The sequence below is a fragment of the Melozone crissalis genome, unplaced genomic scaffold, assembly GCF_028551555.1.
Source record: "Melozone crissalis strain CALT ecotype California unplaced genomic scaffold, PUWL_Pcris_2 ptg000061l_1, whole genome shotgun sequence".
Lineage (NCBI taxonomy): Eukaryota > Metazoa > Chordata > Aves > Passeriformes > Passerellidae > Melozone > Melozone crissalis.
Window position 1 is genome coordinate 1384230 of NW_026535839.1, and position 13980 is coordinate 1398209.

The 13980-nt window shown below is 50.1% G+C and overlaps 1 protein-coding gene across 1 annotated transcript; it reads left to right on the forward strand.

Annotated features, from left to right (window-relative positions):
• Positions 1–2404: 2404 nt before the first annotated feature.
• On the forward strand, positions 2405–11031 carry IL12B (interleukin 12B). The gene is made up of 7 exons (XM_054288192.1): positions 2405–2482; positions 5352–5436; positions 6329–6616; positions 7310–7421; positions 8310–8503; positions 9223–9368; positions 10912–11031. Exons 2-7 carry the CDS (start codon positions 5352–5354, stop codon positions 11029–11031), a joined length of 945 nt encoding a protein of 314 aa, XP_054144167.1. The 5' UTR covers positions 2405–2482.
• The last annotated feature ends 2949 nt before the right edge of the window (positions 11032–13980 follow it).

The following is a 13980-nucleotide window of genomic DNA, read 5'->3' on the forward strand; positions in this document are numbered from 1 at the left end:
GTGAGCAGGCACTTGAAGGGCTTTGCTGAGCTCTGCATTAGTCACTGTGACTACAGAGACGTGCAGCCATGGAGGCAGAAAAGGGATGGTGAGCAGGAAATGTGCCAATGAATTCACTGCTGCCCTGATTTGAATCTGGGACTGACCTCACCCACTGCCTGTCCCTGCTGGCTTGCTGGAATCCCAAAAGGGATTTTGGGTATTGCAAATTGTCTTAAATGGGGACAAACCTGTGCCCAGCCTGGGCTGTCTGTCCCTCGTGCCCAGGCTGTGTTTGCAGCACCAGGGGAGGGGTCCCTGCCCCTGAGCTGCTCCTCACTCCACAGTGGGCTCTGGGCATGGGGATGAGCAGGGCAGCTGGCAATGGTGCCCAGCACAGCCTGCTCTGAGCTGCCCTCAGAGGTGACCAGGGTGAGAGGGGACACCTTTGGCACCTGCAATGCTTTGGGAGTGCCCAGAGCTCCATCCTGCCCATTCTGGCACTGCCACAGAGCTCAGGGGAGTAGTCAGGGGCTGCTGCTCAGTTCTGTGCCAGGAATGGCCCCATGGCCCCCTCTGAGCCACATTCAGCTTTTGGGATGGGAAGGGAGAAGATTTGGGGTTATTCAGCATTTGGGATGGGAAGGGAGCAGATTTGGGGTTATTCAGCATTTGGGATGGGAAAGGAGCAGCTTTTGGGTTATTGAGCATTTGGGATGGGAAGGGAGCAGATCTGGGGTTATGCAGCATTTGGGATGGGAAGGGAGCAGATTTGGGGTTATTCAGCATTTGGGATGAGAAAGGAGCAGCTTTTGGGTTATTGAGCATTTGGGATGGGAAGGGAGCAGATCTGGGGTTATGCAGCATTTGGGATGGGTGGGAAGGGAGCACTTTTGGGTTGTTCAGCATTTGGGATGGAAGGGAGCAGCTTTTGGGTTATTGAGCATTTGGGAAGGGAAGGGAGCAGATTTGGGACTATTCAGCATTTGGGATGGAAGGGAGCAGTTTTTGGGATGGGAAGGGAGCACTTTTTGCGTTATTCAGCATTTGGGATGGAAGGGAGCAGTTTTTGGGATGGAAGGGAGCACTTTTCTCCTCCCCTCAGCCCCGGTGCTCCGCCCGTGCCCAGCTCTGCCAGCAGCTCTGGCCCAGGGAATTCCCGTGTTTGAGGAGCAGGCTGGGCACCCTGGGATGGGCACGGAGTCATCAGGGCCACCTGGGGATGCAGGGCCTGGGGCTGTGTCCTGGGGCATGGCAAGGAGTCACAGCTCAGCCCCAAAGGTGGGTGTGACCCTGTTCAAGCCGCGTTTCTTCCTGGCCCCACCTGGAGGGACAGGACAGGGGAATGGCTCCCAGTGCCAGAGGGCAGGGGTGGATGGATGGGATACTGGGAATTGGGAATTGTTCCAGGGACACATCTCCCAGAGCAGCTGTGGGTGTCCCTGGATCCCTGGCAGTGCCCAAGGCCAGGCTGGACAGGACTGGGAGCACCTGGGACAGTGGCAGGTGTCCCTGCCATGGCAGGGCTGGAATAGATAATTTTTAAGGTGCGTTCCAACCCAAACCATTCTGGGATTCTCTAGGAAAGGAACAGGATTCTGGCACTACAATCCCTGCACTGTGGGAATCCTGCCCTGGAAAGCACCTGGAATAGAGCTGTATCTCCATTAATTCCTAAAGTGAGTGTGTCAGGTTGAGTTTAAACCCGTTTTTTTTTAAGCAGTGTTTGCCTGGCAAATAATGAGAATTGTGTTCAATTACTTCACAAACAATAAAAGAAAAATCCAAGCAGCCTTTCCTCATTTTCAAAGGCCATGTGGAGCACAGGGCTCTTCTTATGCCTGAGGTCTAAAAGGAACACCAGGTTCAGGTTATATTTAAAATCTGCAGCAAAATAATGTGCAAATATCAGGTATCTCTAAGCTAGAACTAATTGTTTATTTTCTGGTTGACTTAAGTCTCAATTCATAGAACAAACACAACTCAAAACCAGCAATTAAAAATTAATATTCCCTTTCCTGCTGATTGATGTGGGAGCTGAGATTAGAGGTCATGTAATTATCTCATGCTTATCAGGTAGAAAGAGTTTTAGTTCATTGAACTTTCTCTTTCTGTCTCCATTCTGTGTTTCCCATCAGACATTTGGGAGTTTATTATCTCCTCACTCTTCCTCTGTGGTGAAGAGACAGAATGAGAGACAGAAAACCAGCAAGGAAAGGAAATGACTCTGGCAAACCACTAAAGGTCGCTTTACAATCTCATAATTTCATTTCCTCCTTGAAGTTTACCTGGGAGTCCCAAATAATTTTTTTTTTTGGCTGTAGCTGTGGCCCAATGTGAAGTAGGAACTGCAGCCACGTGTTGCAATCCTGTGGTATTGTGGTGACAGGAAGGTTTATAAACTCCCCTTTCCTCTGCAGACTTTGGGACCAGAACTTTGTTTCCTCCACATCTCAGAGCCAAGCTCCAGCTGCAGCTCCAGCCAGAGGCTCTCCAGGAAACGGTGAGAACTCATTTCTTCTTTGTTCTAATGCAAATTTAGCATTATTTAACTGAGAGTGGATTGAAATAGTCTTGGGGACGTTTTCCTCAGGGCAGTGTTTATGTCCTGATAAAGTTTAGCACGTGCTGTGCACCTGTAAATTCTGCTGGGGCTGTACCCTGTGTCAGCTGGCAGTAACAATCCTTTTATTGACCAGGGTTGGTGTTTCTGGGCTGGCAGTGCTGCCAAACTCCTTTACACGGCTGTTCTGCCCCATCGGCTCCTGCCTGAGCTGGGGCTGGCCCAGGTGAGCTCCAGAGGTTCCTTCCTGACAGGAATCCTTTGGAGATCCTCAGTGAAGGAACCTGGGCTCAGCCCCAGCCCTCGAGCTCCAGAGGGGACACAGAGGGGACACCAAGGACACTCTGTCCCTGTGCTCAGGTGAGACCCCACCTGCAGAACCTCCTGCCTGGGGTCTCCAACATCAGCAGGACCTGGAGCTGCTGCAGAGAGCCCTGAGGAGCCCCAGAGCTGCTCCAGGGCTGGAGCCAGGCTGGGAGAGCTGGGGGGGCTCACCTGGAGAGGAGAAGGATCCAGGGAGAGCTCAGGGCCTGAAGGGGCTCCAGGAGAGCTGCACAGGGACTGGGGACAAGGATGGAGGGACAGGACACAGGAAATGGCTCCCACTGCCAGAGGGCAGGGATGGATGGGATATTGGGAATTGGGAATTCCTGGCTGGGATGGAATTGCCAGAGCAGCTGTGGGTGCCCCTGGATCCCTGGCAGTGCCCAAGGCCAGGCTGGACAGTGGGGCTGGGAGCACCTGGGACAGTGGGAGGTGTCCCTGCCATGGCAGGGGGACACTGGGGGGGATTTGAGGTCCTTTCAACCCAAACTGTTCCATGACTCTGTGATTCCCTGATTCCCTGAACATTTGGAGCTGGAATATTCTCATTTCTGAAGTGCTCAGGCACTCACTGGTGTTGTTCAGAATCTGAGTTTATTTCTGATTAATTTTTCAATAAAATGTTGACATGGGGGAGGGATCCTCTCCCACGTCTACAATGTGAATCATTTCCATGCAAATTGTTGACTGTTTTCATCAAAAAACTGAATCATGACGCTTCTCCCTCAAAGAGGAGAAACTTTTCTGTTTTGGAGGTTTTAGTTGTGATGAATGGAAGAGAAGGCACAAGTCCCACTGCTCTCCCCCAGTCTGAGCTGCTGTTTTGATGTTTTGATGTTCAGTTTCAGGTTTATGAAGTGTGGTGACCAATTTCATGTTTCTGTGACAGAAACCAGCAATTTTCAGAAAGTTGCCAAATGAATCTTTCTGTTGGAAATTCCAGCTAATCCTGCCTGAAATCTAAGAGTGTAATGAAGCAGTTATTAGCACTGCTAATAGGATATGATAGATTTTAGAGCTCTTTTCCAAACCTTTTCTGTCATTTCTGTCCAATAATAACTGGCTTTTCCGTGAGCCTTGTGCCCCTCTCTGAGCACAGCAGGAGCTGCTGCCTCTCCTGGGCACTCTCCAGACACTTTATTGGAGCTCCTGGTCCCATTAAGAGCTGGGTAAAATCCAAAGGGCACAGGATAATTTGTGACCAGGATTTAGGATGCTCAGAACAGCAGGAGCTGCAAGGAACTGATGGGCTCAGGAACACACTCTGCTCTCAAGGAATCAGGAGGTCTACTCCTCTTTCATTACAATAAGAGTGGTTTGGGAGGAAAAAAAACAACTCAAATCACTTAATTATGTGTTTTTCACCTGCATTCAGCCTTTCACTGTAGTTAGAATAGGCTTTGAAAACGACATTTACCATCTCTTTCTTGAAGAGATTCTATTTCTGTTAATTTGGTTTACTCTCAGTTTGAAAGGTCTAGAAGTGCATCTAAATAACTGATTTTTAGAGTTAAAAAATAGAATTTAAAAAAAATAGAGTTTTTATGCACCCAGTAGTTAGGACAATATTTGTCAAAGGTGTTTGGTGTTTTATGGAGAGTTCTGGTGGTATTTGGGACAAATTCAGGAGAAATATCCATTCATATATTGGACATAGAACAGCGATGATCTCCACTCCCAGCCCTTCCTGCAGACAGAGCTGGGCACTGAACCCAGCAGGAATTTTGCCTGGAATGGTTCACAAGCTCAGGCTGTGAGAGCTCAGGAGGATCCCAGAACCAGGAGCAGAACTGGAGCTGGCCCAGCTCTGCTCTGGGCACTGGCCCTGCTGTCACCTGCTCAGAGATGGAGACAGAGCCCAGCAGAACCTTCAGCAGCTCCTTGGGCTCATCCTCAACCCTTTGCTTTAGTGGAACTGCTGATGAGCTGGGCCAAACTGGGCTTTGGGTGGGTGGAAGGTGATGCCATTGATCCTTCAGGGCAGTGCCCTGGCCATGGGGAATCAAGGAATCACCGGGGCTGGGAAAGAGCTTTGGGATCACCAGCCCAGGCTGTGCCCATCCCCAGCCTGTCCCAGTGCCACCTCCAGGGGTGGGGATCCAAACCTGCTGGGCAGCCCCTCATCCTTCATCCAGTGCCTTTTCCTTGGGATTGGCCTCACTGGACCAAGCAGGGCTTTTCCTGAACGAGGAACACTTAACAAGGGACCAGCCCAGAGCCACTCACACAGTTCCTTCAGAGTGATTCCTTCTCTGAACTGCCTTGGCATGAGAATCCCAAGTGGATCAAAATCAAGTCTCCAGCTCCAGCACAATGCTGAGATTCCATTCTTAAGGGATCCCAGAGTTCTCAGAATGGGAAGATGCTCCTCAGCTCACTGGACTCATTTTGTGTCCTTGTCACCCTGCCCAGCCCCAGCCTGACTTTGGAGCACACACAGCCAATCTCAGTGAAGTTTAATAATTGTTTTCTTTCTCCCCTACAGATGTCTCACCTCCTCTGTGCCTTACTGTCCCTGCTTTCCTTTGCTGCCCTACTGGAAAGTGCCCAGTGGAAATTGCAGGAAAATGGTAAGGAAATCTCTGCTTAGACCTAAAACTTTGGAATTATAATTGTTGCCACTAGCACAGGACCTGTTAACTCCAGTATCTTAGGCCAAGGCCATAAGTTTATTTCTCTGACCATAATTAATTGGAGTTCATGGAAAAACATTTAAAAGTCCTAAAATGTCTTCCAACAGCATATTTGCAACATTTGCATTAGCAACTGTTTTATTTCCTATTCCTTCTCCTCGTGTTCAAAGTCTCAGTCACACAGCCTGGATGCAAAAACTGTGACTAAGGGAACAGCCCTAAAAAGACAAGGGAAGAATCAGTTGTGAAAAAGAAAATATATTTCTGAGTAAAACCTAAAACCTAGAAATAGTTTATCAACCTCTCTGGTAAAGATATAAAGAAATAATATTAAATATAAATATAAATATAGATATAAATATAAACATAAATAAACAAAATGATTGTTTATTACCTAGCCTACATTTTCACAAATGTAAATCCATTTGTGAAAATATAGGGTAGGTAATAAACAATTATTTTGAATATTTCATCAGAAAATTGGGCTAAATTCGGATTGTCTTCTCTTTCAATTACTTATCTTCACATTAAAAAGAATATTTATCCTGGGGGTTCCTGGGAGGGATTGGATGCTGAAAGCAGCAAATCTTTGCCAGCATTGAGAGTAAACTCTGAGTTTGAAGATTCCCTTTGCCCGTGTCCAGAGGGAGTTTGGGAGACTCCTGAACTTCCTAGAGCTGAGCGTTCCCTGCCAGGTGGGATCCCATGTTGGACAGGTTTCTCAGGGTTTCTCCTCTGTGGAAAAGCCTCCCTGTGGAGCTCAGGGGCGCAGGCAGGGCTCAGCCTGGTCAGTGTGAGCAGCTCCTGACGTCTCCTCTGCCCTGCCCAGTGTTTGTCATCGACTCGCGGTGGGACGCCGAGGCCCCGGCCACCGCGGTGGAGCTGAGCTGCGACAGCCCTGAGGAGGCCGTGCTCTGGAGAAAGGACTCCAGCCCCTTCCAGGAGGGGAAGCAGAGAGGGAAGACCCTGAGGGTGGCAGTGAAGGAGCTCCCGGACGGCGGCAACTACAGCTGTGTGAGCCAGGAGAGCCTGAGGGTGCTGAGCTCCAGCCTGCTGCTCATCGCCAGGATCGGCCCTGACGGGACCATCCTCAGGGACATCCTCAAATCCTTCCAGGGTACGGCCCCAGGGCTGGCATTGTCCTGCTCTTCTTGTGGGAATGGCCTTGTAAAGGTGTTCTCTGTGCTGGCAGTGGCAGAAATTCATCCCTCCTGTGGCTCTGGGCAGTGCAGCGCAGGAACTGCGGCCATGGGATTTATTTGGGATTCTCCAGGCTGATAGGGTGGAGGGATGGGAGGAATTCCTGGTTTGGAAAATCAGGGCTATGTGACAGGACACAGGGGAAGGGCTGGGGCTGGGACAGGGCAGGGCCAGGCTGGATTTTGGGAAAGGTTCTTCCCCCAGAGGGTGCTGGCACTGCCCCGGCTCCCCAGGGATGGGCACAGCCTGAGGCTGCCAGAGCTCCAGGAGGGTTTGGACACCATTCCAGGGATCCCAGGGTGGGATTTTGGGGCTGTGCAGTTGCACTCCATGATCCTTGTGGGTCTCTCCAGCTCAGGAGATTCCAGGATTCTGGGAATTGGCAGAACCAGGGCCTGGCCCAGGTTTGAAGTGCTGCCACTTGGGCCTCCCCATTCAGGAGACAAGCCTGGGATGTTTTGCATTTTCTGCATCAGCCTCACTCATCTGAGTCTCATTTTTGAGTCCCTCATGGTGCTGGCAGGGAATCTGTGAACTCAGGAATTGTTTCTCTGTGCCTTGGCCATTTTGGCAAACAAGAGTAAATAACTCCCGATTTCTGTCTGTCTAGAGCCCAAAACATTTTTGAAGTGTGAGGCAAAGAACTACTCTGGAGTTTTCACATGTTCCTGGATGACAGAAAATAATCCACATGTGAAGTTCACCATCAGAAGCCTGGAAGGGTAGGAGTTTGTACTTCCTTCACAGGGCAGCCCTTGGTGTTACGCTGTGTAGGATTTCAGGCTGTTAGGGGCAGGCAGATGGGGGGAAATCTCTTTTCCAAGTTTGAACATCCCCAAAATGTTTTGAGTCATTATTGGGACAAAGTTAACTTAAAAAGGGCATGCAAGTCACTCAGAAATTATTAAAGCCTTGAAAAAGGAATGGGTCCAAGTGGGCTGGAGTAGCCACTGGGTAACTTAAGCAATAGCAAAAGAGTCGGTGCAGGGCAGAGAGGAAGTGGAGCCAAGGCAGAAAGAACCACAGCTCCCAGGGCAGGGAGGAGTGGGAGGCTGCCCCCACTGCAGAGCACATGGCCCCGACAAGGCTGGGCTGAGGAACCCTGCAGAGACCTGTGCTGGGAACCCTGGGGGGATTTCCTGCCTCCCACTGCCCCGGGGCTTCTCCAAAGCAGGGAGTGCTCCAGCAAAGGTCACCCCAGCCTGCTGGAGGAGAAACAGCTGCCAAGGGTGCAGCTGGCTGAGAGCAAAACAGGGCCAGCCTCAGGTGGTGCTTTGGAGCTTTTGGTGTTTGTTCTCCAGTGGAGACTTCTCAGCCCTCATTCCTTCAGCAGGGTTTGGGAAAGGGACAAAGGAGGAAACTGGAGCTTGCCAGGGGATGGTGGAAATGGGAGATCCTGGTTTAGGTTTAAATATTAATTCCTGCTGCTGAGGCTGAGAATTGCCATTAACCCATCCCACAGCACTGGGAGTGTGGCAGCTCCCACTGACCCTTTTCTGCAGCAGACAGACTTCAGGCAAACCAAAGCATTTCCTCAGCAGTGCTGCTGCTGTGGCAGCCCACTGCCAGGACAATCAGCATTCCCTGAGCCTGTCCCTGCTCTGTTCCAGCCCCCAGGGAGATGTGTCCTGCAGCAGCCCCGTGGCTGTCACCGAGGGCGCCCTGACCACCTACACTGCCCAGTGCCACAAGGAGAACTTCTGTCCCTTTGCTGAGGAGCACCAGCCCATCGACATCCTCCTGGAGGCCATCGATGAGGTGTTGTACGAGAACTACACCGCCAGCTTCTTCATCAGGGACATCAGTGAGTACTCAGCAGTGGGGGCTGATCCTGGGCTTTGTTTTGTTGGGAGTCAGGGCTCAGCCCAGCCCTGGGAATCCCTGCCCCGTGCTCTGTAAATGTCCACCAGGCCTCAGTTACAGGAACAGGGGATGCCAGGACAGAAAAGGATGAGGAAGTGAAGCAGCAGCATCTTCCTGGCTTGTGACCTGCAGTACCCCAACACCCACAGGTCCCCGAGTGTCCCCAGAGGATGGACGTGCTTGGGAAGGGACAAAGCAGGGAACAATCCAGCAGGCTCCTCTCTGAGAGCTGCTCAGGTCAGGGATGCTTCCCTCCTCAGCCATTCCCAGATGGGCAGCCAGGGCAGGTTCACAGACAGGCACAGGAATGAGAGGGCTCTGATTGTGGCCACAGGGCACAGGAAAATGAGGAGCATCCTACAGAAACAGAGCTTTTCCTAAATGCAGTAATGGTCAGCAGGTGCTGAAGATATTCCTGTGTGACCAGCAGAGCCCTCCGCAACCCTCCAGGCCAAAAAAAAAAGAAGGATCTTATCCAGATTGAGTCCAGGAATGTGCCTAATTTTCCATAAAAAGCACCCAAGGCAGCTATCACAGCTCAAGGCTGCTTCTCTCTTAACCCTGAGGTTCCCAAAGCTTATTCCCATAAAACTCTCACCACCAACACGCCAACATTCAGTTGTGAACATGAATTAATTCCCACTGTGTTTTCTCCTGCAGTAAAGCCTGACCCCCCCCAGTGCCAGCACGTGGCCACCAATGGAACAGTGACCTGGACCTACCCCAGGACCTGGAGCACCCCAAACTCTTACTTCCCTTTGACTTTCAAGGTCAAAGTTAAAAGCACAAGGAGACACAGATACCAGGTAGAAACACAACATTTGAGACACCAATTTTCTTGCCTGAACAGTGGAAATAATTTTTGTATGCAAGAATAATCAACAAAAATTTAAAACATTGTGCTGAGCCCCAAAAGTGGCAAATTGTATCCTGGCAGAAAAAGCCTTTCCCAGGTCCATGAGCAGGAAGATCCTTGAGGCAGCTGAGGACAGAAAATCCTGTCCAGCATTGCATGGTTGTGTTTACTAATTCATGAGGAGGCTGTGCAGGGCCTCATGAGGGAAAATCCCAATTTCCAAAGCCAGAATTCCAGGATCTGTGACACAAATTTCCTCCTGTGTTGTTCATCCCTGGGCAGCCAGCAGCTGTCTGGGCAGCTCAGGCTTTATAGGTGAATTGGAAATCAGAGCTCAGTGACTCATCTGGAAGCATTTCTATGGAGAGTCTGGTCTTTGCCCCCTGATTTCCAGTTAATTAATGGGATTAATTAACTGTCTCAGGGTTAAATCTCCCACGTGTGCCCAAATTACCTCAGACACACAATGGCCTGCCTTGGAGGCAGCATCTACAATAACAGAGGTTTTCCTAAATGCATTCATGGTCAGCAGGTGCTGAAAATATTCCTGTGTGACCAGCAGAGTCCTCTGCACCCCTCCAGGCCAAAAAGAGAAGGATCTTATGCAGACTGAGCCTAGGAATGTGCTTAATTTTCCATAAAAAAGAGAAAGCCTCTTGCCCACAGGGCAGCTGGCACTGCCAAGTGCTGCCCTTCTGGGTCCAGCACTGCAGGGCAGGCAGCAGGAAGGGTTAATCCTGGGTTATCCCGGGTTGTTATCCCGGGTTGTTATCCCGGGTTATCCCGGGTTGTTATCCCGGTTCTCCGGGGCAAACCAAAGGCATCCGGGGATGTTTCCCGCTGGGATGGATCCAGCCCGTCCAGCAGATGGGGCCGCTCCCCCGGGCTCAGTCCCGGCTCCTGGAGGTGGAAATTCCTGCAGCCCTTCGGGAGGGGCTGGGGATGCTCCTGAGCAGGAGCAGCCTCTGGATCTCAGGGCTCCTGCTCTGGGAGAAGGAGGAAAAAGAGAAAAACCCAGATTAACAAACCACCCCTTTGTTTAATGAGTGTTAGCTTTGGGGTTTGGGTCACTTACAACACCAAGCTCACAGGGTTCATTCAGAACATCCAGCTCAGAGAGTTTGGGTCATTTACACCCTCAGTGGGTTTGGGGCATTCAGAACACCAAGCTAAATGGGTTTGGATCTCTTTGGAATACCTCCTTCAGTGGATTTGGGTCATTTAGAACAGCCAGCTCAGTAGGTTTGGATCTCTTTGGGACATCTCCCTCAGTGGGTTTGAGTTATTTAGAACACCCAGCTCAGTGGGTTTGGGTGACTTTGGGACACCCCCTCAGTGGCACCTGAGCTTCCCAGCTCTTTCTGCTGAGCTCAGGTTCTCCCAGGCCCCTGGACTTTGGGACCTTTGGGACCCCAGGCTCTGGTGGGGGCTCAGGACCCTCGCTGGTGCCCTGTGGGGTCCTGTCCCCCCTGAAGGAGCTGTGCTGTCCCCAGGTGCACGACACGGAGGAGCTGTCGGTGCAGCTGCCCCCGGGGCCAGCTGAGGTGTGGGTGCAGGCCAGGGACCGCTGCTACCTCAGCTCCTGGAGCTCCTGGTCCTCGCTCTGCAGGTAAGGACCCAGCCAGGCTGGGCAGAACCCAGAGTTCTGATGGAAATCCACGTGGAAATGACATTTCCGATGTTATTTCACAGATAACCTGCAAGGAGGGTGGCACAGTGCTCCCAGAGAAAGCAAAGAATGAATTAGCACAAGAACAGAAGCACAATTAGAAGAGAAATTTCCATTTGAGATTCTTAAGAAGCCATAACTTTTTTTATTTTTTGTAACAGTTGAATGTGGTCCTGACTTTGGCAGCTTCCCAGATTCAAGTTGCACTTTTAGCATCCATCATGTTACGTGAACATGATTTTGACATGTTGCTGGCAGCTATTATTGTATGTCTTTATATTATTATTGTGCCTTTATTTACTGTTTGTCCTTATATTATTATTGTGCCTTTATTTATTTCATATTTATTTGTTTATATGCTATTTATCTATTTAGTATTTATTTAGTATTTAATATTTATTTATTTATTTATTTATTTATTTATTTATTGGCTTTGCAAGGCCAGTGGATGGCAGTTGCTGTTCAAACCACTGCATGTGTTAACTTATTTGGAAAGTCACTTCCTGAAAGAACTGTTTGAACCTTCCATTATTTAATGATTTGTTTGTTTATTTGATATTAATTTGTATTTTTTTCTGTGGGACAAGCACAGCAAGCCTTGGCTGCCTGAGCAGCTGGGTGTGGGGTGCTGCCCAGGCCACCCTCACCCTCCAGGACAATGGGGTAGAGAAGGAATTGCAGGAATTGCAGAGCCCTGGGCATGGTTCCTGCTGCCCTTGTCAGCTCTGTGTGCCCACAGCTGCTGGTGCCCTGCTGGGGAGCTCTCCATGAGGGATCCATGGAGCACTGGGAGCACTGGGAGCACTGGTGTGAAGGCAGCTCTGAGCCTCCAGGAGCTGCATTTCTCACCTCCCAAAGAGCCTCCCCTGCTCCCACTGCTGGGGCCTTTCCTGATCCAGCTGTGCCCAGGGCATCTCCAGCTGTGGGATTCAATCCAGCTGTGCCCAGGGCATCTCCAGCTGTGGGATTCAATCCAACTGTGCCCAGGGCATCTCCAGCTGTGGGATGCGATCCACCTGTGCCCAGGGCATCTCCTGCTGTAGAATCCCACAGGAGCAGCACAGGGCACAGTCAGGAACCCCCAGGGCAGCTGGAGCTGCACCCCAGGGTGTGAAACCCCCCAGAGTGTGTGTGAATGTTAATGATGCCATGAAATCAGATTTTTGGAGCAGAGATTTCTGTAGCCCACGTTGCCAGTGTGCCCCACCCTGTGCTGGTGTGTTCACAGAACCTCAGGGAAACTCCTCCTGGCACAGCCAGGGCCCAGCTCTGGGAGGGAGCAGCAGCAGGGGTTGAAACTTTTGTATTTTCCATGGAATCCTGGAATTGTTTGGGTTGGGAGGACCTTGAAGCTCATCTGTTCCAGGGCAGGGACACCTCTCACTGTCCCAGGATGCTCAGAGCTCCAACCTGGCCCTGGGCACTGCCCGGGATGGATCCTTTCCCAAAACACTGAGCCCTGACTTCCAGGAGGACAAAATACTCTGAAATATCTTTGAATATTGAGGCCTTAACCTCTGGTACAGAATCACTGGCATTAAAGTCTTCCATTGCAACCATGTCTTAGCCATGGGTGGTAATTTAAGATATTTAAACACTGAAATGTGTGAAGTATCTGATATTTCAGAAAACTGCTGATAATTTATTTACAAGTCCTGTTGGTATTTATTAATATTAAGTTTACATGTCTTATTTTGGCTAGAAAGGCAACTTATGTGCTTGTTTACAAAGGAGCTAATAATAAACACACCTGAAAACAAGAAAATTTGGTTTATTTGTGGTCTTTTGAGAATCGTTTCTGTCAGTATTCACTTTTGTACCAGAGGATCAGACACTATTTCTGTCTCAGTGTCTGCAGGGCAAATGAATTATTACTAATTAATAACACCAAATTCCCAGCCCGTAAAAGTGCAGAGATGGCCCAGCCAAGGGAGCAGGGTGTGCCAGCAGGATTGCTGAGCCCTGCCTGCAGGAGGGGAGAGCTCTTTGTGCTCTCCAGCTCTGAACTGAACCCACCTGACCCAGATTTGAGGGCTCTGAGGTCACAGAACCCTCCTGGCCCTCAGGGTTTCACCCTTGGCACCCTTGAAACCAATCCCTGAAACCTCTCCTGAGCTTGGGCCCAGCCCAGTCTCCACTCTTGGAATATTCAGCTAAATTTTAAAGCCTAAATTGATCTTTGCCTTTCAGAATGTGCCAGAAAATGAGAGAGGCTTCGGGGGGAAGGCACTGGCTGGGTTTATTCAGGAAAATAACAAAGCTGAGCCTGGAGCTGCCCCTCTCTCTGCAGGAATCAGCTCACTGGCAGCTGGCTGCTCCCTAGGGCATAAATTGGCTTTGATATCCCCAATTATCCATTCCCTGGGCCTTCCCTGGATCCAAGAGCCTGGGAATGTCTCCTGTGGAATTGTCAGGTTCCCATCTCTGCCTAGATTGGACAAAAAGCAAAAAATATTCACTGTGGTGGCTCCACACACAGGAGATCACATTCTAACATGCTCCATCCATCCAAGAACATAACAATTGATGTGTCAGTCAGCCCCTGGGCTTCTCTTCTTTCTTTCCTCTCCTTTTGCACTGTAAATAATCTGGAAACCTCTGGAAATGTCAAGTACACAGACTCAGGCTACACAATGTACAAAATTCCTCCGCCTTGCCCAAAAAACCCCCTTTGGACTGCAAAATCTGAGCTTCTGACATCAAATTTTAGATCCGATTTATTCCTGAGAGAGGAGAGTCATTGACTGCATAAACCCCAGATTTTTCTGCTTTTTCCCTGCTCCTTTTCCCAGGCCCCACCGTTCCCTGGGAAGGGGCAGCTCCTCCAGCTCTCCCTTCATCCCCATCACTCAGCCCTGGCTTTGGGCTGGGTACCACACCTGCCCTGAACAGA